This window comes from Bubalus bubalis, chromosome 2 (assembly GCF_019923935.1).
Source record: "Bubalus bubalis isolate 160015118507 breed Murrah chromosome 2, NDDB_SH_1, whole genome shotgun sequence".
NCBI lineage: Eukaryota > Metazoa > Chordata > Mammalia > Artiodactyla > Bovidae > Bubalus > Bubalus bubalis.
Genome location: NC_059158.1, coordinates 169649032 through 169676900, shown reverse-complemented (window position 1 = coordinate 169676900; position 27869 = coordinate 169649032). Strand labels below are relative to the sequence as shown.

The following is a 27869-nucleotide window of genomic DNA, read 5'->3' as shown; positions in this document are numbered from 1 at the left end:
GGGAATCAGCTTCAGATCATGAATTTGATAGATTAAAGGAGATTCTTTTTACTGGCACCATTTCTTTTCCTTTTTTAAGTTTTACTTGAGTAAAGGATGTCTTGTATGGAATTCTGGTAGACTTCTGCAACTTTATGCAAACAGCCAGTTGGGCTGCAATGCAGGCGAGCACGTGTGCTCAGTCACATCAGTAGTGTCCAACTCTGTGCGACCCTATGAACTGTAGCCCACCAGGCTTTTCTGTCCATGGGATTCTCCAGGCAAAAATACTGGACTGGGTTGCCCTACCCTCCTCCAGGGGATCTTCCCAACTCAGGGATCAAACCCACATCTCTTAGGTCTCCTGCATTGGCAGGCGGGTTCTTTACTACTGGCGCCACCTGGGAAGTCCATGGAGAGCTTGAACCTAGCCCTAGATCTTTGCTGAGCCAGAGAAGTGACGGGGGTCAGAGCCACTGGGACAGCTAGCTGGCTCACTGCTGCTTTCCTTTATCTCCTTAGGGGAAGAGTGTGACATCGACATCAATGAATGTGACAGTAACCCCTGCCATCACGCCGGCACCTGCCTGGACCAGCCCAATGGTTACACCTGCCACTGCCCACATGGCTGGGTGGGAGCAAACTGTGAAATCCGTGAGTATTCCTGCAGCTCAGCCCCTGTGATTTTCCATTCCATTTTCATTCAATGAGAAGAAGAGGCTGACTGTCCAGCCAGCCCCACGTCACTCTTAGAAGAGGCAGTAAGGCCCAGAGAGTTACCCTGAGCCCCCTGTGCTTCCCGGGTCCTGGTTGAATATTTTTGCTCACTGCTTTATGCTGCTCCCCATCATTTCTGAGCCTGAATCCAGCCTTCCCACTGGGATGAGAATGTGCCGATGTCATCCCGAGTTCACGGCTGCAAGACAGCCAAAAATGTGCTTAGCAGAGAAGCATTAGAATCCGATCCAAAAAGAGAATCTTTGTGTTGAAAGCATAAATTAAAAAAACACGCATGCACACACAAAGAATGTAAATTCACTTCGCATTTGTGTCTTCAAATGTATTAGGTTCCGTCAGTTGCCCGGAGAGAAGTCCAGGGAGGATGGGCATCACGCAAAACCTGAAAAACATTTTGAGCTGCTTAGAGTGAGGTGTTCTCTACAGATGGACTCACAGAAGTTCGACAGTGTCAGAATCAGGACTATATATGTTCATATGAAAGTCTGGTAGCTTCTAGGATCGAAGTGAAAATGAGAACTGCAATGGAATTGGGTTGTTGTTATTTTGTCAATCACTAAAAGCTCAACTTTGAATGGTGTTTTTCTTCTCATTTAAATTAGGCAGGGCAGTTGAGTTTGCATATTTCTCCAGGGCCTTCTCGCCTCCTCTTCATCAGGTAAAGACTCTGCTATGTGAGTTTGGAAAGAGGCAGTTATGTAGACATAGCCCCGTCTGTCAGTCTCCCTCCTGGGCTGGCCTGCCTGCTGCCACTTCTCCTCCAGGTTGTAGTGTTTCAAGAACAGACCCCTCACTGGTGGTTCAGCGTGGGCTTGTCTGCTAATTCTTTGTGTGTGTCTGAAGTGGGGGTGTGGTCAGTATCCGGAAACCTTTTTATCCGCAAATATGGACCATATTCTTCAGCATCAGCTTGGCCAGTAAAGGTATTTGCGTTCCTAGCCACTCACTCTTTGTCTCTTATCCTGGCTCAGGGCTTGAGAGAGGAAGAGATGAATTCTTTTTAGGACTTCCCCTTCAATCTTTTCAAATACTCATCCTCAATCTTTTCAAATACCCGTATACAGAATGGTCTTAGGGATCCTTGGTCACAGTAGGTGAGAAACATTCTGTTGTTGAAGAAAGGGAAGGAAAGAGATTCCAGTGGTACAAATGCTAAGGGCTATGATTCAATGCAGGGTATTAAAACTAAAGTAGGTCCGGGATGATTAAGTCCTGTCTAGCGAGATCTACTGAAGGAAAGGATCCCAGATTTGGGCCAACAGGACCTTGGTTCTTGCCCTGGCTGTGGCACTTCTTGTGTTAGTTGTGCTGAGCCTCAGAGTACTTATCCAGTACTGATAAGTACATAAGTACTTATTCAGAGTACTTATGAAAATGGGACCCATTTTCACAACTAGAAATTTAAAATTATACATAGATCTGCCATGCTGCTGCTGCTGCTGCTGCTAAGTCACTTCAGTTGTGTCCGACTCTGTGCGACCCCATAGACGGCAGCCCACCAGGCTCCTCTGTGTGTACTGGGATGAATGTGTAAGATTCGTGATGACACACAGGTGGAGCTAGTGACCAGTGCAGAGATAAATGGACCTGAATCAAAAGAACAGATCTAAGGGCCAGGAATGGAAGGAAAGTTTGGGCCATGAGTGGGCAGAGATGATATGAGGTCTCTAGTCCTCTATGAGCCATGGAACCCATGGTCTCTGAGTTTCTTTCTAACCTGGAACATCTGTGATTTTCTGAATTGGCTGGAAACCAGGAGGAGGGTGCCTGAAAGATATAAGGTCAGGTTGGTAAATCTCAACAGGAACTCTCAGAAGGAGAACAATGGTGCTGTTAGAGTTACAGACAGTCCTGCTGATTGAGAATCGGCCAGTTCTATACACTGAGTCAATCCTAAAGGAAATCAACCCTGAATATTCGTTGGAAGGACTGATGCTAAAGCTGAAGTTCCAATACTTTGGCCACTTGATACAAAGATCTGACCTGTTGGAAAAGACCCTGATTCTGGGAAAGATCGAAGGCAAAAGAAGAGGGCAGCAGAGGATGAGATGGTTGGATAGCATCACCAACTCAACGGAAATGAATTTGAGTTAACTCCAGGAGATAGTGAAGAACAGAGAAGCCTGGAGTGCTGCAGTCCATGGGGTTGCAAAGAGTTGGACACGACTTAGTGACTGAACAACAACAACAACAACGTGTATTGAGCAGTTGAATCTATTGTTAAGCCACTGATATAATAACATTCTGCAGTTGAGAAGTAGGGGAACAGGGTATCTTGGATTTATGCATTTAGTGAATAATCCAGGGCCTCCTATTGTCAAGGGTCAGGCATTGTTGTTGTTGTTCAGTTGCAACATTGCTGTTGTTGTTCAGTCATGCATAGTGCCCAGAATATAAAGGTTAATGAAGCAGCCCTTGCCTTCAGGATCTCATTATCCAAGGGTCGATCCTCGTATGTGATGGGAGTCGCTGTATAAGACTTCGCTCAGGCAGCTCCAGGAGCCCAGGCAAAGAGCAAGGTTGGATGTCTGGGGCTTCCTTGTCCCCAAATGCATGGAATTTAATAATGGTTAAAGAAACCCATCAAACAGTGATATGAGCAGTCTTTATTGTACAGATAGATTCAGTTCTTTGGTTCCCATTTTTATAAACTAGGATTCTTAAAAAACAAAACTGATTTAGGATTAACAGATCAGATCAGATCAGATCAGTCGCTCAGTCGTGTCCGACTCTTTGCGACCCCATGAATCGCAGCACACCAGGCCTCCCTGTCCATCACTCCCGGAGTTCACTCAGACTCACGTCCATCGAGTCAGTGATGCCATCCAGCCATCTCATCTTCTGTCGTCCCCTTCTCCTCCTGCCCCCAATCCCTCCCAGCATCAGAGTCTTTTCCAATGAGTCAACTCTTTGCATGAGGTGGCCAAAGCACTGGAGTTTCAGCTTTAGTATCATTCCTTCCAGAGAAATCCCAGGACTGATCGCCCTCAGAATGGACTGGCTGGATCTCCTTGCAGTCCAAGGGACTCTCACTACTATATATGGGCTTCCCTAGTGGCTGAAGAATCTACCTGCCAATAGAGGAGATGTGGGTTCGATCCCTGGGTTGGGAAGATCCCCCAGAAAAGGAAATGGCAATCCCTTCCATTATTCTTGCCTGGGAAATCCCATGGACAGAGGAGCCTGTTCATGGTGCTATATACCTGGAACTAGCACAGCATTGTAACTCAACTATAATGCAATAAGAAAACAAAATAAAATGAATTAATCTTCCTCCCCATCAATACACCCCCACTTCACTCCCCAAAGGTAACAAGTGTTATGCATTTATTATGGATTCTTTCAGATGATTTTAGTCACTGTATAAATCCCATTTTATGGTAGCTCAGATGGTAAAGAATCTGCCTGAAATGCAGGAGACCTGGGTTCGATCCCTGGGTCAGAAAGTTCCCCTGGAGAAGGAAATAGCAACCCACTCCAGTCTTCTTGCCTGGAGAATTCCATGGACAAGGGAGCCTGGTGGGCTACAGTCCATTGGGTTGCAAAGAGTCAGACACGACTGAGTAACTAACACTTTCACTTTCATACATACTGTTCAGCATCTTGCATTTATCCTTAATATATCTTGAATGCTTATCCATATTGACTTAGTACATATTTTCCTCAATTTTTAACATCACACAATGTTTCTTAAATGCTCTATAATTTATTTAATAAGACTCCTGTTGATTGACAAATAACTTATTTTCAAGTTTTTGGTTTTAAAAAGAATAGTAGAGTGAAAATTCTTATATATGTATTTATTTTTGTGAGAATATCAGAATATTAGTAGGATAAATTCTCAAAAATGGAATAGTCAAATGAAGGGGTCCTTGGATTTTTCACAAGCATTTATTTATAAATTGACTCTTTGCAAATAAAACTCCTCTTGGCAGCAATGGTGTTGGGGTCTGAGGTTGATTTGCAAATCCCACTTAATCCATAATTACTTTATTAAATACTTTGAACACCACTGGCCTCTGGGGAGCAATTGTGGCTAGATGTGGTCTTGCAACCATCACCATCATCCTTCTTCAGAACTCTTTTCATCTTACAAAACAGTAACTCCCCATACTTCCTCCCCTAGCCCCTGGCAGTCAACTACCTACCTTCCTTCCTTCTTGTTTTCTTCCTTTCTCCCTTTTTTTTGTTTCTTCCTTCCTTCCGTCACCCACCTCCCACTCCAGCCTCTAGTAACTACCATTCCACTCTGGGTTTTTTTCCTTTATGTTGCGCATGTAACTGACATCATACAATATTTATCTTTCTGTGTCTGGTCTGTTTCACTCAGCAGAATGTCCTCCAGTTCATCTACATGGTTGTAAATGGAAGGGATATCTTTTCAAAGATGCAAATCTAAATTCCACAGACCCTCCTTCCCACCATTGTTTCCATCCTTTTCACACCAAGCTGCTATTGAAATACATTAATGACTAAAGACCAAAGGCCATGCTATCGCCTGTTGGAAGCTGCAGGACTGCCCCTGCACTGAGGGGAGGTGCCCCCTCCTCACTCGGCCACTCTCCGCTTCACTCCCTGGGGGGCAAGAAGCCACCCTGTCCTCCTTCCAGTCCCTCACTCTGCTCTCCACTCCTCCCAGGTCTTTGCCTGGGTCAGCCTTCCCTTCTGTCCCCTCCATCCCCTGCTAATATGTACTCCCCCTTAGAGCCTTGCTTGCTGTGGACCCCACCATGAACGCTATCCTCATTCCCCAGTTAGATGGCACAGCTTTTGTCCCCTCCCGAGGCACTGTCGCCTTGGTCCCTCATGGCTTAGCACGCTTGCACTTCCACGTCTCTGAAAAGACTAGGGGATCCATGTGCACACTATTCTCTGAGTTTTCCCTTGCTCCTTATCCCAGGCATCCAGCGTGAGGCCTGGCACATAGTACATGCTGTTGTTGTTCAGTCCCTAAGTCGTGTCTGACTCTTTGTGACCCCATGGATTGCAGCATGCCAGGCTTTCCTGTCCTTTGCCATCTCCCAGAGTTTGCTCAAACTCATGACCATTGAGTCAGTGATGCTGTTTAACTATCTCATTGTCTGCCTGCCCCTTCTGCTCTTGCCCTCAATCTTTCCCAGCATCAGGGTCTTTTCCAATGAGCTGGCTCTTTGAATTAGGTGACTAAAGTATTGGCCCTTCAGCATCAGTCCATATATAGTACATAGTAGTTGCTTACTGATACTTATTCAGTAATGGGATCACTATGAGGGATTCGAGCTCTGCCTTCTGTTTCCTCCCCTCCTGCCTCTTCTGAAGGTTAACAAGAGTGTTCACTTTTCCCAATCTCACTGACTACTTTGGTTGTCAAGCTAACTTTTAGCTACAGAAAACATAAAGAAATTTGAAATCCCTCCCCACAGTTATCCTAGGCAGTAATGGTTCCAAAATTCTCTATAGCTATCTAAGTGATATCTACCTAAAACACACTTTTCAGTTCAGTTCAGTCACTCAGTCGTGTACGACTCTGCGACCCCTGAATTGCAGCAGGCCAGGCCTCCCTGTCCATCACCAACTCCCTGAGTTCACTCAAACTCATGTCCATCGAGTCAGTGATGCCATCCAGCCATCTCATCTTCTGTCGTCCCCTTCTCCTCCTGCCCCCATTCCCTCCCAGCATCAGAGTCTTTTCCAATGAGTCAACTCTTTGCATGAGGTGGCCAAAGTACTGGAGTTTCAGCTTTAGCGTCATTCCTTCCAAAGAACACCCAGGACCCATCTCCTTTAGAATGAACTGGTTGGGTTTCCTTGCAGTCCAAGGGACTCTCAAGAGTCTTCTCCAATACCACAGTTCAAAAGCATCAATTCTTCAGTGCTCAGCTTTCTTCAGTCCAACTCTCACATTCATACATGATTACTGGAAAAACCATAGACTTTTACTCGCTTTCAAACTTTTTCAAAGTATGATTGGGGCATAGACTTGGATTATTCTAACGTTGAATGCTTTGCCTTGGGAAGGAACTGAGATCATTCTATTTTGAGGTTGTGCCCAAATACTGCATTTCGAACTCTTTTGTTGACTATGAGGGCTACGGCATTTCTTCTAAGGGATTTTTGCCCACAGTAGTAGATATAATGGTCATCTGAATTAAATTCACCTATTCCAGTCCATTTTAGTTCACTGTTTTCCTAAGATGCTGACGTTCACTCTTACCATTTCCTTCTTGTGATTAGTCGCTCAGTCATGTCTGACTCTTTGCGACCCCATGGACTGCAGCCCACCATGCTCCTCTGTCTGTGGGATTCTCCAGGACAGAATACTGGAGTTGGTTGCTGTTTCCTTCTCCAGGGCATCTCCTTCTTGACCACATACAATTTACCTTGATTCATGGACCTCACATTCCAGGTTCCTATGCAGTATTGTTCTTTACAATGTCGGACTTTAATTTCACCACCAGATACATCCACAATTGAGCGGTGTTTCTACTTTGGCCCAGCCTCTTCATTCCTTCTGGAGCTATTAGTAATTGCCCTCCCCTCTTCCCCAGTAGCATATTGGACACCTTCCAACCTGGGGGTCTCATCTTCTGGTGTCATATCTTTTTGACTTTTCATACTGTTCATGGGATTCTTGCGGCAGGAATACTGGAGTGGTTTGCCATTCCCTCCTCCAGTGGACCACGTTTTGTCAGAACTCTTCACTGTGACCTGTCCATCTTGGGTGACCCTGCACGGCATGGCTCATAGTTTCATTGAGTTAGACAAGCCTCTTCACCATGACAAGGCTGTGATCCATGAAGGGGTTTTAAATACAGAGGTGGACAAATTAAATAATCTGACTAGATTCACCCAGGTAAGTGAAAGAAACACAGATACAGGTTATGTATTTTAGAATTAAATTTACCAATCGATCGAGGTCTCTTTTTGGTGAAGGAGAGATGGTCAGTGGGTCAGCTTGGTGGCTGACTGTGTTTTTACCTTGAGCAGAGGCTCTGAGTCCAGCTCCTACGTAGCTCCTACTTTAGGACCCACTGAAATCTTAAAGGCGACAGCACTTCAGGAAATAACAAACCTCAAGCAAATTGAGTTTATGCTGAAATGCAAATGCTCCCTGAGACCCAGGAAGGAGTGTGACATTTTCCCTGAATAGCTTGTGTGTGTGCATTCCTGGTCATGTACCTGCCGGGGCTGGTGAGGTCATGCAGTCCAGTGTGTTCTGCTGCATGGTTCTTCCCCGAGCTCTGCAGTAGCCGACATAGTAAATGATTCCTGCCTTGGGACTCCTGGGATGTGGTGCAGTGATCTGGGAGTGGCAGCTGCAGCCACCTGCTACTGACATATCCTCTGCCTCGCAGACCAAATGTTGAATTTATTAAGATTCAGCCTGGCTACTAACCCGATTACTGTGCAAAGCAGCCATATTCACTTATCAGACAAGTTTTAGATGACAGTTTAAGGTGGAAAGAGCAAAGAGAAAGAGAAGAGGGGGAGAAACAGAGGTTTCAGGAGAAATCTGGGGATATTTTTTTTCAAAAGTCTAAACAGCTTGGAATTCAGAGTTTGGGGAAATAGAACAGATGGTCAGAAATACAAATGGTTTAGACAGCTCATCAGGCCTGGGGCAGTGAGCCCAGCACATAACCTAGCACAGTTGTTTGTTTTTCTGCGAGAGTGGCCCTGTGCAATTGTGCACTGGCTGTGTATATGCCATCAGTGTGATGCGTGAGCTATTTTCATGAAGGTGTGCATCGAGAATTCCCGTGGCAGCCATAGCAATCAGATCTGAGCGCTCCACCAAGCTGGAGTAGAAACAGTATTGACTGCCCTTGTGATGATGCTCAGTGAGTGTTATAGCACACTCCATGAGCCCTGGACTGCAGCCTACAACTGAATTTTTCAGAGAATGTTGAAATACTTGGAAATCAAGTGAGTCATGTTCCTTTTCAGCCAGAACGATGACTTGTCTCTCTCCATGTGCACCAGGTATTGCCAAGTGAAACGACTGCCAGTCGGGATCGAGTCTTGGTCTCACAAAACACCTCCTCTCTTCCATTGCAAGCATTTATTTGCAGTGATTTATGTCCTTTCTGTCTGCCTGTGTGTGAGTTGGCTCACACAGCACGGTGAATGCACAAACGGGCAGTCTTCTTGTTCCACGGGCTGAGTGAGCTTGGGTAGACAGACTCAAATGGCAAAACCAGTCTTCAAGGGCTGTGGTGAATAACTCAGGAGCCAGACAATCTGGACACAAACTCAGAAGTCACTTCATTTGCCCCGGTCTTCTCAAGCTCTCAGGAACCACGCAGGCTCAGGGCACGAGTCAGTTTCCCATTAGGCTTCTTGGAAAATGGTCTGCACACTCGGATCCTTGTTTAGCTGTTTACTTGTGCTCTTCTGAAGGCTGTAACTTTTCAAGGGAAAGAATAGCTGATTCTGAGGCTCCAGTGTCCCTGAAGATGTCCCTGGGATGAGAGTATGAGGACTCAGAGGTCACAGATACTTTCACCTAAAAGAGAACAGTGGAAAGAGGCCTGAGGATTTCACAGGAAGTAAAGTGTAAAGTGGAGAAGGCAATGGCAACCCACTCCAGTACTCTTGCCTGGAAAATCCCATGGACGGAGGAGCCTGGTGGGCTGCAGACCATGGGGTCACGAAGAGTTGGACACTACTGAGCAACTTCACTTTCATGCATTGGAGAAGGATATGGCAACCCACTCCAGCGTTCTTGCCTGGAGAATCCCAGGGACGGGGGAGCCTGGTGGGCTGCCATCTATGGGGTCGCACAGAGTCGGACATGCAGCAGCAGCAAAGTGTAAAGTGAAGTTGCTCAGTCACCGTCTGACTCTTTGTGACCCCATGGACTGTAGCCTGCCAGGCTCCTTTGTCCATGGGATTTTCCAAGCAAGAATACTGGAGGGGGTTGCCATTCACAGGAAGACAGACCTGTTTTCACCCATACCTTGAATCTCATTTCCAGGCACCCAGAGTCCTAATGTGGAAATGATGGCCTGGAAAGGGTGCTGGTGGAGATGGTAAAGTGGGTAAAGTAGAAAATACAACCCTTTTCCCATGGAAGTTTAGCTTCTGTTTGGTCTTAACCTAGCCCCTTTTCACCTTTGTGACTTCCTTTCAAATCCTGGTCATGGTATCTGGATCATTCCATTTGTTTGCAAGTTTGTAAACAGGACATAATTTGACACTCTTGACATGTGCCAGACACAGAGACTATGCCCCATCCATCTACTTTTTTCTTGCCCGTCTAGGCTGGTGTTTTTTGAATGGGCACAGGGCAGTGCTCAGTAATCTTCAGCTCAGAGTGTGCCCTGAGGACACCATCCTTCTCCTCTGTATCCTTCCTTTTTCCGCCACCACCGGGACCACCACCACCCATCGTGTGCCTGGCAGTGGACTTCTTTTCTTTACATGTTTTCTAACTTATTCTCCCAACATGTCCATAGGGTATATGTTATCATTGTTGTCTTATAAATGAAGAAACTGACGTTCAGGGAGGTCAAGCCAGTGTTGCAGCTGGGGACTGTCCCTGGTGGTTCAGTGGTTAAGAATCCACATGCCAGTGCCAGAGCCATGGGTTCGATTCCTAGTCCGCGAAGATCCCACATGCCTCAGAGCAATTAATAAGCCCATGAGCCACAACTACAGAGCTCCAGCTCTAGGGCCTGCATGTCACAACTGTTGAAGTACGTACACCGTGGAGCCCATGCTCTGCAGCAAGAGAAGCCACTGCAGTGAAAAGCCCTCCAATGAGAAGCCCTCGCACGGCAATTAGAGAGTAGTCCCCATTCATTGCAACTAGAGAAAGCCCACATGCAGCAATGAAGACCCAGTGCAACCAAAAATAATAAGTAAAAATTTTAAAAATACTACAACTGAGATGAAAGCAAGGTTAGTGTGATCCCAAAGCTCATACGCCTTCCACTAGTTATGCTGGAAGATAATCTCATGGGTGTTTTCGTCAAATGGCTTATCACTTATTTGTTATTATAAAGAGACTATATTCTTTTTTTTTAAAGCTGAAGAAGACTGAGACATATAAAGGAGGTAAAAAATCACATGTAATCATGCTTTTCAGAGATCACTGTTGTTAGCACCCTGCTGAGTAAGGCAGAGGCTGAGAAGTTGGACCTGAAGTTACAGTCAACACTCACCCAGGAAGTGGTGTCAGTTTTTAAGCTTTGTTTATAGAAATGGGGAAAAAGAATGATATATTTTCTGGTGGTTGCGCTGATCAAATGAGATGTTTTCAAAAAGTTTAGCATAATATGAAAACAACATAGATTCATCACTATCATTGCTCCATCCTGAGCTTTTCAGTATATAGACAGACTTTGAAAGCTCATCTGAAACTTCCCTGGTCACTCAGATGGTAAAGCGTCTACCTATAATGCGGGAGACCCTGGTTCAATCCCTGGATCGGGAAGATCTCCTGGAGAAGGAAATGGCAACCCACTCTAGTATTCTTGCCTGGAAAATCCCATGGATGGAGGAGCCTGGTAGGCTACAGTCTATGGGGTTGCAAAGAGTCAGACATGACTGAGCGACTTCACTTGGAAGCTCATATGTGATTGTAGTATACCACTAGGTTCTGTTTGGTAATCTTTTTTTATTCTTTTGCTACTTGATGAGTAGCTCTCCATCTCACTAGGCGTTTTCTGGTGGCTCAGCAGTAAAGAATCCATCTGCAATGCAGAAGACATGAGTTTGATCCCTGGGTCAGGAAGATCCCTTGGAGAAGGAAATGGCAACCTGCTCCAGTATTCTTGCCTGGGAAATCCCCTGGACAAAGGAGGCTGATGGGCTACAGTCCACGGGGTCACAAAGACACAACTTAGCGACTACACATAACAATAAAATCATCTCACTAAGAGTTGAATATTTAGGTTGTTTCCTATTTTTCCATATTTATGAATTGTGTTCTCTGTTGGTGGGGTGGAGAGAGAATATGGGGTTGAGGAACTCTGGCTATATCTGTAATATTTTTTTTAATTTTTATTTTTTTAATTCTGAAAGTATGATAACACATTTACAGGAGAGTTGAAAAATACAGGACAAGGTTATATACAGTTCCACTATATATTACAATTATTTTTTTGAGTAAATAAGATTTTTAGTTGGAGTTTCAATATCAAACTCTCAAAATTAATAGAATGACTCTACAGAGAAGTAGAAGGATATATTAAACCTGCAAAGCACTGTGAACCAATTCAACATAGTTAAGATTTACACAGTTTTCACACAACAATAGGAATCAAATTCTATTCAGGTTCCCATAGACTGTAAACTGCTTGTGTGTGTGAAGTCAACTTCAGTCGTGTCTGACTCTCTGCGACCCTATGGACTGTAGCCTGCCAAGCTCCTCTGTCCATGGGATTCTCCAGGCAAGGATGCTGGAGTGGGGTGCCATTTCTTCCTCCAGGGGATCTTTCCAACCCAGAGATCAAACCTGGGTCTATTACATCTCCTCCATTGGCAGGCAGGTTCTTTACCACTAGCCCCACCTGGGAAGCCCTAGACTATAAACTAGAAGACACTAAAGCATATCCAGGGATAACACCAGATGCAGAAATTTCATGGTCTAAAGGTACTGAAATCATCCAGAGTCTGTTCTCTTATCACTGTGGAATTATGTTAGAAATCAGTATCAAAAGATATTTGAAAATAACCCACATATTTTTAAGTGCAGTGTAGAGATCTTCGACTTAGCCACTGAAAACCTCAATAAAGTTAGACTGAAAAAAACACAGAGGGTGATTGCAGAGAAGAAAGAATTTAAATGAAAAATTAGTATCAAAATGAGAAATTAACATTAAAGATGCTTTAAATAGAATCTTATGTATTTGTAAGTTAAATGTCCACTTTTAAATGTTGGGTGTATCTAAGAAGTTATCACAAGGAAAATTAAAAAATATTTGTAATAGAGTAAAACTTTGGCCACCTCATGCGAAGAGTTGACTCATCGGAAAAGACTCTGATGCTGGGAGGGATTGGGGGCAGGAGGAGAAGGGGATGCCAGAGGATGAGATGGCTGGATGGCATCACTGACTTGATGGACATGAGTCTGAGTGAACTCCGGGAGTTGGTGATGGACAAGGCCTGGCGTGCTGCGATTCATGGGGTCGCAAAGAGTCAGACACGACTGAGTGACTGAACTAACTAACTAAAAATGAAAAGAGAATTTACCAGAATTAGTTGCATGCAGCTGAAGTTTCTCAGTGGAATTAAATGCCATGTGGAGTCTTGAATAAGAGACGAAAACAAATAATGGACACTAGCATAAAATTTTGTGAAATTTGAACAAAATCTATATACTAGTTAACAATACTGTATCATTTGTTAATTTCCTGTTTTTGTTTTTTTACAGCATGGTATTTTTTTATATTCTCAGAATTGGACTAGAAGTTTCAAGCCTCATTCAAAAATTGTTTTAAATCACTAAGATAATAATTTTTTTAGCGTTTCAGCAGTTACATTAGATTTTATTTGTAACATTTCATTTCTTTGAAAAGAAACCGTAAACATTTAAAGCAAAGAAGGTAAAATATGAACATATGTTAACTTTGAGCAGGGAATACATCTGGGTCTGTGCTTATTTTCTGAACTTATTTTCTAAATGTGTGATAGTTGATAATCTAACATTTGAAAATTGTGCTTCTGAGATGAACATCTTTGTACACAGGGCTTTACACATTTTTTAGGACCATTTTCTCAGCAAAAATTCTGAAAATTGGAATTTCTGGGTCAATGGATACTCCATGTAGTCCATACAGGGGTTGTATATCAGTTCACATAGTCCCTATTTCTGCACCCTTGTCTGCTGTGGTTATCCAAATTTTAAAATAATATTTGGGAACTGATGTAGGACTTGCATAGTTAAAAAAAATTATGAAGCCAAGCAATTTTCGAGTTATATTTCCTTGGTGAATTCCTTTTTATATTCTTTACCCATTTTTCAATGGCATGTTCCTGGTTTTTCTTAATGATTTGTAAGAGGTCTTTATATATTAAGGATATTAATATATATCCTGTAGCCCACAAGGCTCCTCTGTCCATGGGGTTTCCCAGGCAAGAATACTGGAGTGGGTTGCCATCTGGATTATCCATAGAAAATAATCCTTTGCAGTTTGGACAGCTCTTATATTTTATGTTCCTAGTGTGAGGACAGGGAAGTCCTTCCCCTTCAAAAGGCCCCAGCTGATACCCAGGCATTTGCTTGTTTTCACCTTCAGACCTCCAGTGGAAGTCCGGGCACATGGCAGAGAGTCTAACCAACATGCCTCGGCACTCTCTCTACATCATCATCGGCGCCCTCTGCGTTGCCTTCATCCTGATGCTCATCATCTTGATTGTGGGGATTTGCCGCATCAGCCGCATTGAGTACCAGGGCTCTGCCCGGCCGGCTTATGAGGAGTTCTACAACTGCCGCAGCATCGACAGCGAGTTCAGCAATGCCATCGCCTCCATCCGGCATGCCAGGTGAGTGGTGTGAGTCAGCATGCTGGGTACCAGGGTTATATCGTGGACGGGACTTCACATCTGCAAGGGGGATTTCAAAGAATAAAGCATAGATTCAAGGTAGCATTGGGGGACCAGATAATTAGACTGCTTTATAAACAAACCCCTTTAATTTGCTGCTAACTTTCTGTTTTCATTGAATACATTCATTCGTTTAATTTGTGTTTATCTCTGCTATACACATTTGACTCTTCATCACCGTGCGTGAAACAGGTTTTGATGATTTCTTTTTGAAATGTGTTTAGCTGTGTTGTTCTTCAGTGAGTATAAATGATCACATCTGATTGAAGGGCTTAGTTAAAGAAAGTCACATAGCAGTCATTCTGTTAGAGTTCTTATTGTATAAAATAGTGTCTGGGGGAAAGATTCCTGGAGAGACAGGAGTTAGTGTGGTATAGAAATAGCCTGAGTCAGGGTGTCAGACATCTGACATTAAGTCCAACTGCTCCATTACCTGATTATAGTTTAGGTAGATGATTCAACCGTCCACAAATACAGTTCCTTCAACTGTAGGAAGGGAGAACTACCTCCTTAAAGAGTTATGACAATCAAATTATAAATAGTAAACAATTGTATAAACAGATAATGCCATATTTACTTCTCCAATGTATTACAACATGTGAAAAAAAATCAACTAATCTAATTTTGTTGATTTTGGTCAGGAATATTTACTATCAAAATGATAGTGATATTGAATGTTAAACACCATCTTTTCCTTTAATTGGTAGAACAATCTAAAGCACGTGATTCAGAAAGTCAATGTGCTATAGCAAAAAGAGGTCTGAGCTCGGTATCTTAAGATTGGACCTCCAGGGAACTATTACCTGTATAATCTTTGTTGGGATGTTGTGACCGATATTATTCGAGGAACAAGCAGATCCAAATTATGTCTGAATGCAACAGAGGTTCAGAGGGTCAGAAGGTTCAGTTCAGTGCAGTTCAGTCGCTCAGTTGTGTCCGACTCTTTGCGACCTCGTGGACTGCAGCATGCCAGGCCTCTCTGTCCATCACCAACTCCCGGAGTCAGAAAGTTAGCCTTCTTCAAAAGAAAACCTCCAAACCCAGGGCTCAGATCTTTTAGGATGAGTCCAGCGGAAACAAAAACCAGAACCTGGGTTCCAGGGAAAGAGCCAGTAGAAGAGAGAAGTTGGGGGACTTCGGGCATCTGTCCCAAAGCCAAAGGCAACTTCTTTGTAGGAGCAGCACTATCCCCATTTCTGTAACTTTGAGAGAGTAAGGAGGATTCAACCCTCTTCCACATCAGGCTCCACAGATCAGCCTTTGTCACGGACCCCATTTTAGAATCAACTCAGCAACACAGCTTCCGGGAAACCCTGAAATGAATCCCTGCAAATCTCTTCTAGTTTAGTTAATCTTTCTTCTTGCACAAAGGGCAGTGGGATTTATTACTGTACGTCCAGTGGGTCCTGGCACGTGGTAGACCTCACTAAAATGTAAGGTCTGAAATGAATGGATGATTCTCGGTGAGGGGTTGGCACAGGATGTCTTGATCTGCCCGAGAAATAGATTCATCCCAGGGCACCAGCGGAGTCAGTGGTACCAGCTTGCAGGAGTATTTGGAGTATCTTGAAATTATTGTATGAGCAGTGAAAATGTAAAAAGAGGCCATGGTTGCTGTGCTCAGTCGCTCAGTCTTATCCAACTCTTTGTGGCCCCATGGACTGTAGTCTGCCAGGCTCCTCTGTCCTTGGAATTTTCCAGGCAAGAATACTGGAGTGGGTAGCCATTTCATCTCCAGGGGATCCTCCTGACCCAGGGATTGAACACACATCTCTTGTGTCTTCTCACCGGCAGGTGTATTCTTTACCATCTGGGAAGCCCTAAAAGTAGAGACTAGGCAAAATCTTTTGTGACTCAGAATTCTTCCCAGAAGGGCTTAGTTCACCCGGAAAGAACAGAATCCATGGTTCTATATGGGGATGTATTGGGAGACCCAAGGAAATCAGATTCCTTCCCCCACCCCTCCCTGAAAGGAATCTCTGGCTAAGGTCCTTTTGCATCCAAGAGGAAGAGTGTTCTATCTCAGCCCTGGAATAAGTTAAGAAAGATTCTTCTGGGCTTCCTGCTTGTGCAGCCCACTGGGAAGATATTTAACTGAATACCCTTGGAAGGAAAGGAGAAACTTGAAAGCATTTACAAACCTGGTTCTTATTTGATACTGATTTTTATCAAAAATATTTACTGCAGAATTCCTAACCAACAAACTCCTGGATGCACCAGTGACTGCAGATAAAATCTTTGACGTTATTACAGTGCCTTCCCACATATATCTGAGAACATCCCCGTCTAAACATTTATTTAGCTATGACCAGGAGTTTCCACAGCCTGGTTCTCCAGAGGCTCTACCTGGGTCTCTGGCAGGTTGGCCCTTTTGCTCCCTTTTCCTGGAAACCCTGGAAAGGCACTGACAAAAACAGAGTCCTTTTGATATTCCGCACTTCCTAGTTTTGAGCAACAGCTTACGGCTAACGTGTCTATTTCATGGCCTGTCTTCCTGCCACTATGCTGGAGGTGACACTGGCTCAGAATGAGTGGAGCTCAGCAGCTGCGCAGGACGAACACTGTCTGGGTCATTGGTGATGTTCCCCTTTTCCCCAGGAAGCGTCTGGTGATTCTGACCTCAGCAGTCGGTCTGTTGGTGCTGATGATGGGCTGAGAAGCAGTGCCCCTCTACTCTGCCTTACCCTAAGACTCATCTACTCCTCAGCTGTTTTGCTTATGCTCAGCCTGCAAAGACTTTGTAACCCTCTGGCAAGAGGGAAGTCATGACTCTCCAAGTTCTGTATCTGAGGTCACACTCAGAGGCTGACCACTGATTACAGGAAACAAAGCAGAGAGCTGGGAAAGGACAAAGTCGCTCTTTCTCAAAGAGCATCTCCCAATGTGGGCCTTTAAAAAAAAAATTATTTATTTGGCTGCATGCATGCTAAGTCACTTCAGTCATGTCTGACTCATTGCGACCCTTTGAACTGTAGTGCACCAGGCTGCTCTGTCCATGCGATTCTGCAGGCAAGAATACTGGGGTGGGTTTCCATGCCCTCCTTCAGGGGATCTTCCCAACCCAGGGATCAAACTGGCGTCTCTTACATCTCCTGCATTGGCAAGCAGATTCTTTACCACTAGCACCACCTGGGAAGCCGCAGTTGGCTGCACTGGGTCTTAATTGTGACATGTGACATCTTTAGTTGGGACACAAAGGATCTAGTTCCCTAACCAGGGATCAAACCTGTGCTCCCTGCATTGGGAGCTCAGAGGCTTAGCCACTGGATGGCCAGAGAAGTCCCTTGATGTGGCCTTTTTAAAGCTTACATCCACCTGCTCTTCTCCAAGGTGTTGACTACTATCGATTTCCAGGGAAATATGAACTAGAAGAATGTATATACTTTGACTCCTTCGACACTGGTTTTGGTTTCTTTTGTTTCTTTAGTAAACACAGGACTGGTCACCAATTGTGATGTTTGAGTGTCAGTTAGTTTTATACCACACTGCACAGCTGCTGTTAGTGCTTCTACAATGGTAACAAGGCCAGACACAGTGCTAAGTCCTTTGGAGAGAGGACCGTGGGTGATGTTTATCAGTTCAGTTCAGTTAAGCTCAGTCGTGTCCGACTCTTTGCGACCCCATGAATCACAGCACGCCAGGCCTCCCTGTCCATCACCAACTCCTGGAGTTTGCTCAAACTCATGTCTGTCCAGTCAGTGATGCCATCCAGCCATCTCATCCTCTGTCGTCCCCTTCTCCTCCTGCCCCTAATCCCTTCCAGCATCAGAGTCTTTTCCAATGAGTCAGCTCTTCGCATGAGGTGGCCAAAGTACTGGAGTTTCAGCTTTAGCATCATTCCTTCCAAAGAAATCCCAGGGCTGATCTCCTTTAGAATGGACTGGTTGGATCTCCTTGCAGTCCAAGGGACTCTCAAGAGTCTTCTCCAACACCACAGTTCAAAAGCATCAATTCTTTGGTGCTCAGCCTCCTTCACAGTCCAACTCTCACATCCATACATGACCACAGGAAAAACCATAGCCTTGACTAGATGGACCTTTGTTGGCAAAGTAATGTCTCTGCTTTTCAATATGCTGTCTAGATTGGTCATAACTTTCCTTCCAAGGAGTAAGCGTCTTTTAATTTCATGGCTGCAGTCACCATCTGCAGTGATTTAGAGCCCAAAAAGATAAAGTCTGACACTGTTTCCACTATTTCCCCATGTATTTCCCATGAAGTGATGGGACCAGATGCCACGATCTTCGTTTTCTGAATGTTAAGCTTTAAATCAGCCTTTTCACTCTCCTCTTTCACTTTCATCAAGAGGCTTTTTAGTTCCTCTTCACTTTCTGCCATAAGGGTGGTGTCATCTGCATATCTGAGGTTATTGATATTTCTCCCAGCAGTCTTGATTCCAGCTTGTGCTTCTTCCAGCCCAGCGTTTCTCATGATGTACTCTGCATAGAAGTTAAATACGCAGTGTGACAATATCCAGCCTTGATGTACTCCTTTTCCTATTTGGAACCAGTCTGTTGTTCCATGTCCAGTTCTAACTGTTGCTTCCTGACCTGCATACAGGTTTCTCAAGAGGAAGGTCAGGTGGTCTGGTATTCCCATCTCTTTCAGAATTTTCCACAGTTAATTGTGAGCCACACAGTCAAAGGCTTTGGCATAGTCAATAAAGCAGAAATAGATGTTTTTCTGGAACTCTCTTGCTTTTTTGATGATCCAGCGAATGTTGGCAATTTGTTCTCTGGTTCCTCTGCCTTTTCTAAAACTAGCTTGAACATCTGGAAGTTCACGGTTCATATATTGCTGAAGCCTGGCTTGGAGAGTTTTGAACATCACTTTACTAGTGTGTGAGATGAGTGCAATTGTGCAGTAGTTTGAGCATTCTTTGGCATTGCCTTTCTTTGGGATTGGAATAAAAACTGACCTTTTCCAGTCCTGTGGCTGCTGCTGAGTTTTCCAAATTTGCTGGCATATTGAGTGCAGCACTTTCACAGCATCATCTTCCAGGATTTGAAATAGCTCAACTGGAGTTCCATCACCTCCACTAGCTTTGTTCGTAGTGATGCTTTCTAAGGCCCACTTGACTTCACATTCCAGGATGTCTGGCTCTAGGTGAGTGATCACACCATTGTGATTATCTTGTTCGTGAAGATCTTTTTTGTATAGTTCTTCTGTGTATTCCTGCCACCTCTTCTTAATATCTTCTGCTTCTGTTAGGTCCATACCATTTCTGTCCTTTATCGAGCCCTATAAGGGTGATCCTTATAGTCTTCATCAATGGCCTGTCAAGCATCTTAGAATCTGTGGGCCATTCACAGATGGCCCAACTCTGTGACCAGCTCTGCCTTTGTCCTGTAAAAGCACCAGAGGCATTATTAATGGGCACAACTGTGTTCCAATAAAACTTTATTTTAAAAAACAGGCAGCAGGCTATTACTGGCTTGCAGACTGTAGTTTGCTAATCCTAGGCCTACATTGTAATTTTCTTTGGCTTCCACCTTTTAAAAATTGTTTTAATAATTAATATGTCTCTTTAGGATAAGGAAAAACAGCGCATTGTTCTTAAAAAGAACAGTTGCATGAAAACTCCTGCCATAACATAGGCAAGCTCTGACATTGGTTTAATGCCTGACAGTTTAAAATGGAATTCTATAGGTGTTGGCTGATTCCTTAACATCCACCCAGTTCTGAGACACAAAGGAAATATGCAGAGCTGTTAGCATGGGAAATTTAAGTAAGAATGCACATTTGTTTGGCACTCATCTCTGTGATAGGTGTGGGAGACTGAAGGAGAGTCTTATTTCTCTTTACTGTGTTTTATAAACCATCTTAGCCCCCATATGGTAGACACTGTGCTTTGGGTGGAGACCTCAATGTCTCACCTAAGGAATTAGGAGGCTTCTCAGCAGCTAATTAGCTCATGGTGCAAGGAATCCATTTCCAGTCGTGCTGGGGTGTTGCTGCTGCTGCTGCAGCGTTAGTTGTACTTTAACCAGGTTACCCTTGTTACCAGCATTATACTTTGTGACCTCATTAGCACTGATGCACACAGCTGAGCTTCCCATGTAGACGCAAAGCAGTGCCTCCTGGTCCTTCAGTTGACTTTGCGTGTCTACAATGGATGCAAGGCAGCTCTTAACTGCCTTCATGCTCAGTGGGTCTGGAACACTCAACCTCAAACCTGTCTTGTCAGTATCCAGCTCCATGACAATAATTTAAGGTCACAGCCCTTTAAACTATAGCTTGTGGATGGATTGCCTAACATGGAGACATTGAATTTTCTAGATTTGGAGGAAACAGATTATTCTTCAAACTGGAATCACATTAAAAAAAACGGGTATTGTAAACCTATATTCAACCTATTAAGTTGCTCGGATGTTTCCTCTTGGCCAGTCAGTTGATTCATGAAAATGAAAGTGAAGTCGCTCAGTCGTGTGCGACTCTTTGCGACCCTGGTAGGACTGTAGCCTACCAGGCTCCTCTGTCCATGGGATTTTCCAGGCAATAGTACTGGAGTGGATTGCCATTTCCTTCTCCAGGGGATCTTCCTGACCCAGGGATCAAACCTGGGTCTCCCGCATTGTAGACATAGGCAACATATAATTCACTGACTCTCTTGTTGGAGTTCCAGCCGGAAACCATCCTATGGCTGCCATGTTTGGATACAGAGAGCTTTACGCTGGGATTTCCTGATTTTCAAAATTAATCAGATTAATATCATTAGTGGTATATTGTTACTGATATATTGAGCTATTTTATGAGAAATATCTTGTCAAAATGCTTGCTCCATAAAGTAGCGTCTGAAATGTTCAGACTTGAGAGAAAGTGTTAAGAGCCGATTGGCTTTGACATTGTTGCTTCTTTCTTGTTCTCAGATTGTGCAGACCTCAGTCAATTTAGATAAATACATCTCAGGCTGGAATCCAACCCACACTTATGCCCACACAACTCCGGACCTTCAGTGAGGCTAACCTTTTAGGCATGAGATTCTTGAAGTCTTTTTAATATTGCCTCCAAGAGCTGTGGTTTCTTAGTGGCAAAATGCCTTAACTCTTTTTTAAAAAATATTTATTATTTATTTATTTGGCTGTGTTGTGTCTTCATTGTGGCACACGGGATCTTCACTGTGGCATGGAAACTCTTAGAGGCAACGTGTGGGATCTAGTTCCCCAACCAGGGATTGAACCCACATTGGGAGCATGGAATCTTAGCCACTGGACCACCAAGGAAGTCCCCATTTCTCTATCTTTGTACTTTGCCTGGTGCCCATCTAGCATGTTTTGTGCCTTTGCTCTCCTGAAGGTCAGTAAGTCTTGAGTGAATTGGAATTGCAAGATGGATGAATGTTTAAAAATAAATGATCATATGAAGAATGTAACGTTTTCTCACTTCCCACTTGATTCTACTTCTCATCTCTGTATGTGAGAAGACAGACTTTCCAAGATATAAAAAGAAGAGACAGGAAAGGTGGAGAGATGGGTTTAAAGCCATGGTAAACAAGTCCCAAGAAATCCTTGAGGGCCCATCCTGGCAATCCTCTTAAAATTTGAGATTCCTTTAAAATTTCTTTTTTAATAGACTTCATTGGACTTGAAATGGTTAAAAAAATGTTGTTTATAAAAGAGAGGAGAGTTGGTGGGCTAGTGGGGAAGATTGTTTAAATCCCATTGCACTCCAGGGACCTTTATGGAAGGTGAAGTCCTGAATGGGAAGAGACCACCCAGAAGTTGAATTGACTTTGTTTTAATAATTGCCATTTCAACACTGGCTTAGCGGGAGGTCCTGAAATTGGATTTTGACACTCTTGGGCTTCTGCACATCAGGCCTGCCGTCAAGGGGTGTTTGATACACACAAATCTGTTGGGACAGAGGCTTTGTGCTCAAAGAAACAATGGCCTGTGTGTCCTTGGGGATTGGGGAGTGATAGGTGGGTGGGATGGGATGGGGGCCCACGCAGATCCTGGACCAACACCTCATTATTGGAAATCATTTCCTCCCTCTCCCTTTTTCCTGGTCTTGGGACCTCAGGTTGCCTCTGAACCCTCACCAGCCCTCCTGCAAGTCCCAGGGGGGAGTCTATAACATCAGGGAAGCCCAGCCAGTCATTCCACATTCCAGGCATCAGAGTGGATATAAAATAAACTCACCTCTTCAAACCTCTCTGGGTCTGAGAAAAAAAAAAAAAAACCAATCGATACACGTTTTCTCAAAACCTATTGAAGAGCCCTCACGCCTGACTGCTTTCCCAAGATTTAACCTACAAGCTTCAATATTAATTTGGACTCTACCTTGTGTGAAATCCATTTTTTGCCTCCCACGCCAAAAGCTAATGTTTATACTCACTCAATATTAAGATCAGTTCAGTTCAGTTCAGTTGCTCAGTCGTGTCTGACTCTTTGCGACCCCATGAATCGCAGCATGCCAGGCCTCCCTGTCCATCATCAACTCCTGCAGTTCACTCAAACTCACGTCCATCGAGTCGGTGATGCCATCCAGCCATCTCATCCTCTGTCGTCCCCTTTTCTTCCTGCCCCCAATCCCTCCCAGCATCAGAGTCTTTTCCAATGAGTCAACTCTTTGCATGAGGTGGCCAAAGTATTGGAGTTTCAGCTTTAGCATCATTCCTTCCAAGGAACACCCTGGGCTGATCTCCTTTAGAATGGACTGGCTGGATCTCCTTGCAGTCCAAGGGACTCTCAGGAGTCTTCTCCAACACCACAGTTCAAAAGCATCAATTCTTCGGTGCTCAGCTTTCTTCACAGTCCACCTCTCACATCCATACATGACCACTGGAAAAACCATAGATCAGGAAGACTTAAATGTCTACTTGCTAGAGAGGATATCTTAGAGTATTTTATAGTTCCATTTGATTCTTGAATGTAAGTTATTGTCACCATTTACCTTTAATAGGACTTGAGAAGCCACTATTTCTCTAACCAGAGTCCTCTCTCTGTGCAATTTCAGGTTTGGAAAGAAATCCCGGCCTGCGATGTATGACGTGACCCCCATCGCCTATGAGGATTACAGCCCTGATGATAAGCCCTTGGTCACACTGATTAAAACAAAAGATTTGTAATCTTTTGGGGGGATTATTTTTCCAAAAGATGGGCTACTACATTCGTTTAAATATTTTTAAGAAAAGGAAAAGCTTAAGAAATATAAGATGTTAGCTGCTCAAAAGTTTTCAGTAGACTATTTAAGAACTAATTTTCTGCAGCTTTTAGTTTGAAAAAAATATTTTAAAAACGGAATTTGTGAAATCCATAGACTACGTTTTCATGTACTTTCTGCTCTCTAAACGGTAGGCTTCGACTCGTGTGCGTACCTTCCACAGTAGATATTCTCATGAACCAGATTGACTTCAGCAGTGGTTACAGAGTAAGTCTAATCAAGGACAAGTTTGTATTTGACGTGTGAGTGCTGACTTTTTGAGTAGAGTTAGGAAACACATGTAGTATGAACTATAATGCAGTATACCCATTAACTTAAAAAGAAGTCTGAAATGTTTGTTCTGTGAAAAACTAGTTAAATGTACTATTCCTAACCCGAATGAAATTAGCCTTTGCCTTATTCTGTGCATGGGTAAGTAACTTATTTCTGCACTGTTTTGTTGAACCTTGCAGAAACCGGAAACATTCTCTTGAGTTTGTTTGTTTTCCTGTCGTTTTTGTAGCAGTCATCAAGCTAGGCCTTGAAAACATACATGATGACAGAGTCTAGTGAGGCAAATTGTGATCGAATTGAATCTGTATTTTCCTCTACCAGTCAACGTTTTTGTATTGTGAGTAAATTAAATTTATGTTGGAGTTGTTCCTTGCTAAGAGGTAGTAACTGTAAGAGCGTACCGATTCCTTCATTAGTGAGTATACCTCATAGTGCATCTTTATTTATATCCAGGACATTTTTGTGGCTGTATTTGATTGATATGTGCTTCTTCTGATTCTTGCTGATTTCAAAGAATATTGAATAAATGTTACCAAGTCAAGGACGCACTTGTCTCTCTCTTTTTTAAATTATAGAAAACATTTGGTTTTGATATGGTAAAGAATCCACCTGCAATACAGGAGGCCCTGGGTTCAGTCCCTGGGATGGGAAGATCCTCTGGAGAAGGGAATGGCAACCCTCCCCAGTATTCTTGCCTGGAGTACTCCATGGACAGAGGAGCCTGGCTGGCTACAGTTCACAGCGTCGCAGAGTCGGATACGACTGAGCAACTAATACACACACATCAAACAAAAAAAAATCTTACTTAAATTTTTTTTTTTTTTTACATTTTAAATAGTCCAAGGAGTACATTTTTGTGGCTGCTGGAGTCATTCCCTGTTCTGTCCAGAAGCCCTTCTGACCTCCTAATTGTCCATGAACCATCCCTACTGTCTTATAAGGTGAAAAAAATAACAAAAATTCTCATTGTAACTCTTGCATCAGAATTTGTCTGTGAAATGTAGCATGTATGACTATTGAGATACATTGAAATCCAGAAACGCTTCTGGACATGATGTGCAGAGAACCTACAGCTTTAAGAAACATCTTATAAAGGCTGCTCTCCTGGGGGTGTCAAATGAAACCAGCAAGCAGCACCTGGGTCCTTAAAGCTGGAAGGCAGCTTACAGTCACCCTGTGTTCAATTCCTTTTTGCATCTAAATGTGGCACTGAAGTCCCAGGGGCTTTAAAAAAAAAAACAAAAAACTGCTTCATCTTCACATGGGAACATTTGGTGAGACCAAGAGAAGCCCTGAAATTAGGTGCAAGGGAAGGCTTTAGGCAAAAAGAAGCATTTACGATGCTTTTCCTTCTTTCTCTTCCCTTAGAACATCTGTCCCCAATCCTACAAGTGATATAGCGATAAACTGACACTCTGATTATTAAATGATACAGTGCAATAGGGTAATATTTTTAGTTTGAATGTTTGGAAGTGAATAAGAACAAAATCTGAGCAGGGCTGATTAGCATCCATGGAACACAGGCAGGCATTTTACTTCCATCTTCTCGGAGAAGACTCGGTTGTGCAGGGCGCAGACATCTCCATCCCCAGGAGACAGCCTGGAAACCACCCATCTCCTGTGGACTCCCAAGGGCATGGTCAAGTGCTGCCGTGACCTTCTTCTGAAGCTGCTTCCCTCACAGTCTCCTAAATAATTTTTAATCTTCCAAATTCTTTTTTTCTTACTTTTTTGAAAATTTATTTTTTATTTGGAGGATGATTGCTTTATAATATCATGTTGGTTTCTGCTGTACAACAAGATGAATCAGCTGCTGCTGCTGCTGCTGCTAAGTCACTTCAGTCGTGTCTGACTCTGTGCGACCCCATAGACAGAAGCCCACCAGGCTCCCCCGTCCCTGGGATTCTCCAGGCAAGAACACTGGAGTGGGTTGCCATTGCCTTCTCCAATGCATGAAAGTGAAAAGTGAAAATGAAGTTGCTCAGTCATGTCCGACTCTTCGCGACCCCATGGACTGCAGCCTGCCAGGCTCCTCCATCCATGGGATTTTCCAGGCAAGAGTACTGGAGTGGGGTGCCATTGCCTTCTCCAATGCATAAAAGTGAAAAGAGAAAGTGAAGTCGCTCAGTCGTGTCCAACTCCTAGTGACCCCATGGACTGCAGCCCACCAGGCGGCTCTGTCCATAGGATTTTCCAGGCAAGAGTACTGGAGTGGGGTGCCATCGCCTTCTCCAGTGAATCAGCTACAAGTATACAAATATCCCCTTCCTCTCGGACCTCTCTCCCACCACCCTCCCCCTATTCCACCCCTCTGTGTCATCAGAGGGCACCAAGCGGAGCTCCCTGTGCTGTACAGAAGCTTCCCATTAGCTCCCTGTTTCACACATAGCAGTGCATGTATGTCGATGCTACTCTGCCAGTTCATCCCACCTCCCTTTCCCCCACTGTGTCCATACGTTAGTTCTCTATGTCTGCCCTGCAAATAAGATCATCTGTACCATTTTTCTAGATTCCATATATAGTGTGTTAGTCATTCAGTTGTGTCTGATTCTTTCTGACCCTGTCAACTGTAGCCTGCTAGGCTCCTCTGTCCATGGAATTCTCCAGGCAAGGATATTGGCGTGAGTAGCCAATCCTTTTTCCAGGGGCTCTTCCTGACCCAGGGATCGAAGCTGAGTCTCCAGCATCGCAGGCAGATTCTTTACCATCTGAACCACCAGGGAAGGTCCATATGTTGTTAATATATGGTACCAAATTCATTAGGTATGATACCCTTCAAGGGCTTGTTTGGAAAACTAAATGGTCTTTTATAAGTGATAATTTGTCTTTTTAAAGCAATTTAACAGCCATTTGTTCAGGTTGTAAGCTGACATGACTGCCTGAGGGTCTGTGGCCAACCCCAAACCCATTTAAAGACCTGCGCTTTTTAATGGCTGAGTAATACTCCATTGTGTATATGTACCACAGCTTTCTTATCCATTCATCTGCATTTGAATCAGTTCTAATGAGGTGGATGAAACTGGAGCCTATTATACAGAGTGAAGTAAGCCAGAAAGAAAAACACCAATACAGTATACTAACGCATATATATGGAATTTATAAAGATGGTAACAATAACCCTATGTACGAGACAGCGAAAGAGACACTGATGTATAGAACAGTCTTAAGGACTCTGTGGGAGAGGGAGAGGGTGGGAAGATTTGGGAGAATGGTATTGAAACATGTATAATATCATGTATGAAACGAGTCGCCAGTCCAGGTTCGATGCATGATACTGGATGCTTGGGGCTGGTGCACTGGGACGACCCAGAGGGATGGTATAGCGAGGGAGGAGGGAGGAGGGTTCAGGATGGGGAACACATGTGTACCTGTGGCGGATTCATTTCGATATTTAGCAAAAACTAATAAAATATTGTAAAGTTTAAAAATAAAAAGAAATAGAAAAAAATAAAGAAATTAATTTTGAATTTTAATATTTAAGTAGAAGAGATTTGGAATGCTCAGCAGGCCATTTAATATCCTGAATAAATTCATATCTTATCTATTCCAAATAAAAAAAATAATAAAGACCTGTGCTTATTCATTTGCAGACTCAATACCTCTCACTGAGCCCCTGTTCTGTGTCAGGCAGATGGTAAGGAACAAGGTCTTCCCAGAAGGATTCTGGCTCCTGACTCACAGCTTGTTTTGAATCATACCTTCATCTAATAAACAAGCACAGAATCACACTTAGCAGGGCCTGGTGAAGGAAAGGTAAACACGGCTATTTGGCAGTTTATTTGTAGCAGAGTGGATTGGAATCGTGCTTCACCTGTTTCCTTGCTAACAACTTTGAACGCACGACTCTGAGCCTATCCTGGTTTTTTGTTTTGTTTTGTTTTGTTTGGAGTTGGGGGAAGATGAATTCTTTTGTGTTTTCGAAAACTTTGTATTTTATTAATGGTGAGTTAGTGATGAAGCAGTTTCTTTCTTTATTGGAGTATTTGTCATTGTTGTTTAGTTGCTAAGTCGTATCCAGCTCTTTCCAATCCCATAGACTGTAGCCTGCCAGATGCTTCTGTCTAAGGGATTTGCTAGGCAAGAATACTGGAGTGGATTGCCATATCCTTCTCCAGGGCAGTGAGGGTCACTGTGAGAATTAAACACCAGAATATATGTAAGTCACTTAGCCCACTTCCAGTACACAT

General features: G+C 43.6%; 1 protein-coding gene across 1 annotated transcript in view; it reads left to right on the top strand.

Moving 5' to 3' along the window:
* DNER (delta/notch like EGF repeat containing) overlaps positions 1–24226 on the top strand; it is a 383862-nt gene extending 359636 nt beyond the window's left edge. Inside the window, exons 11-13 of the mRNA XM_006047101.3 lie at positions 502–633; positions 13941–14187; positions 23203–24226. Of these exons, the coding sequence (XP_006047163.2) occupies positions 502–633; positions 13941–14187; positions 23203–23314 (491 nt within the window). The 3' untranslated portion in view covers positions 23315–24226. The remainder of the gene's footprint in view (positions 1–501; positions 634–13940; positions 14188–23202) is intronic.
* The last annotated feature ends 3643 nt before the right edge of the window (positions 24227–27869 follow it).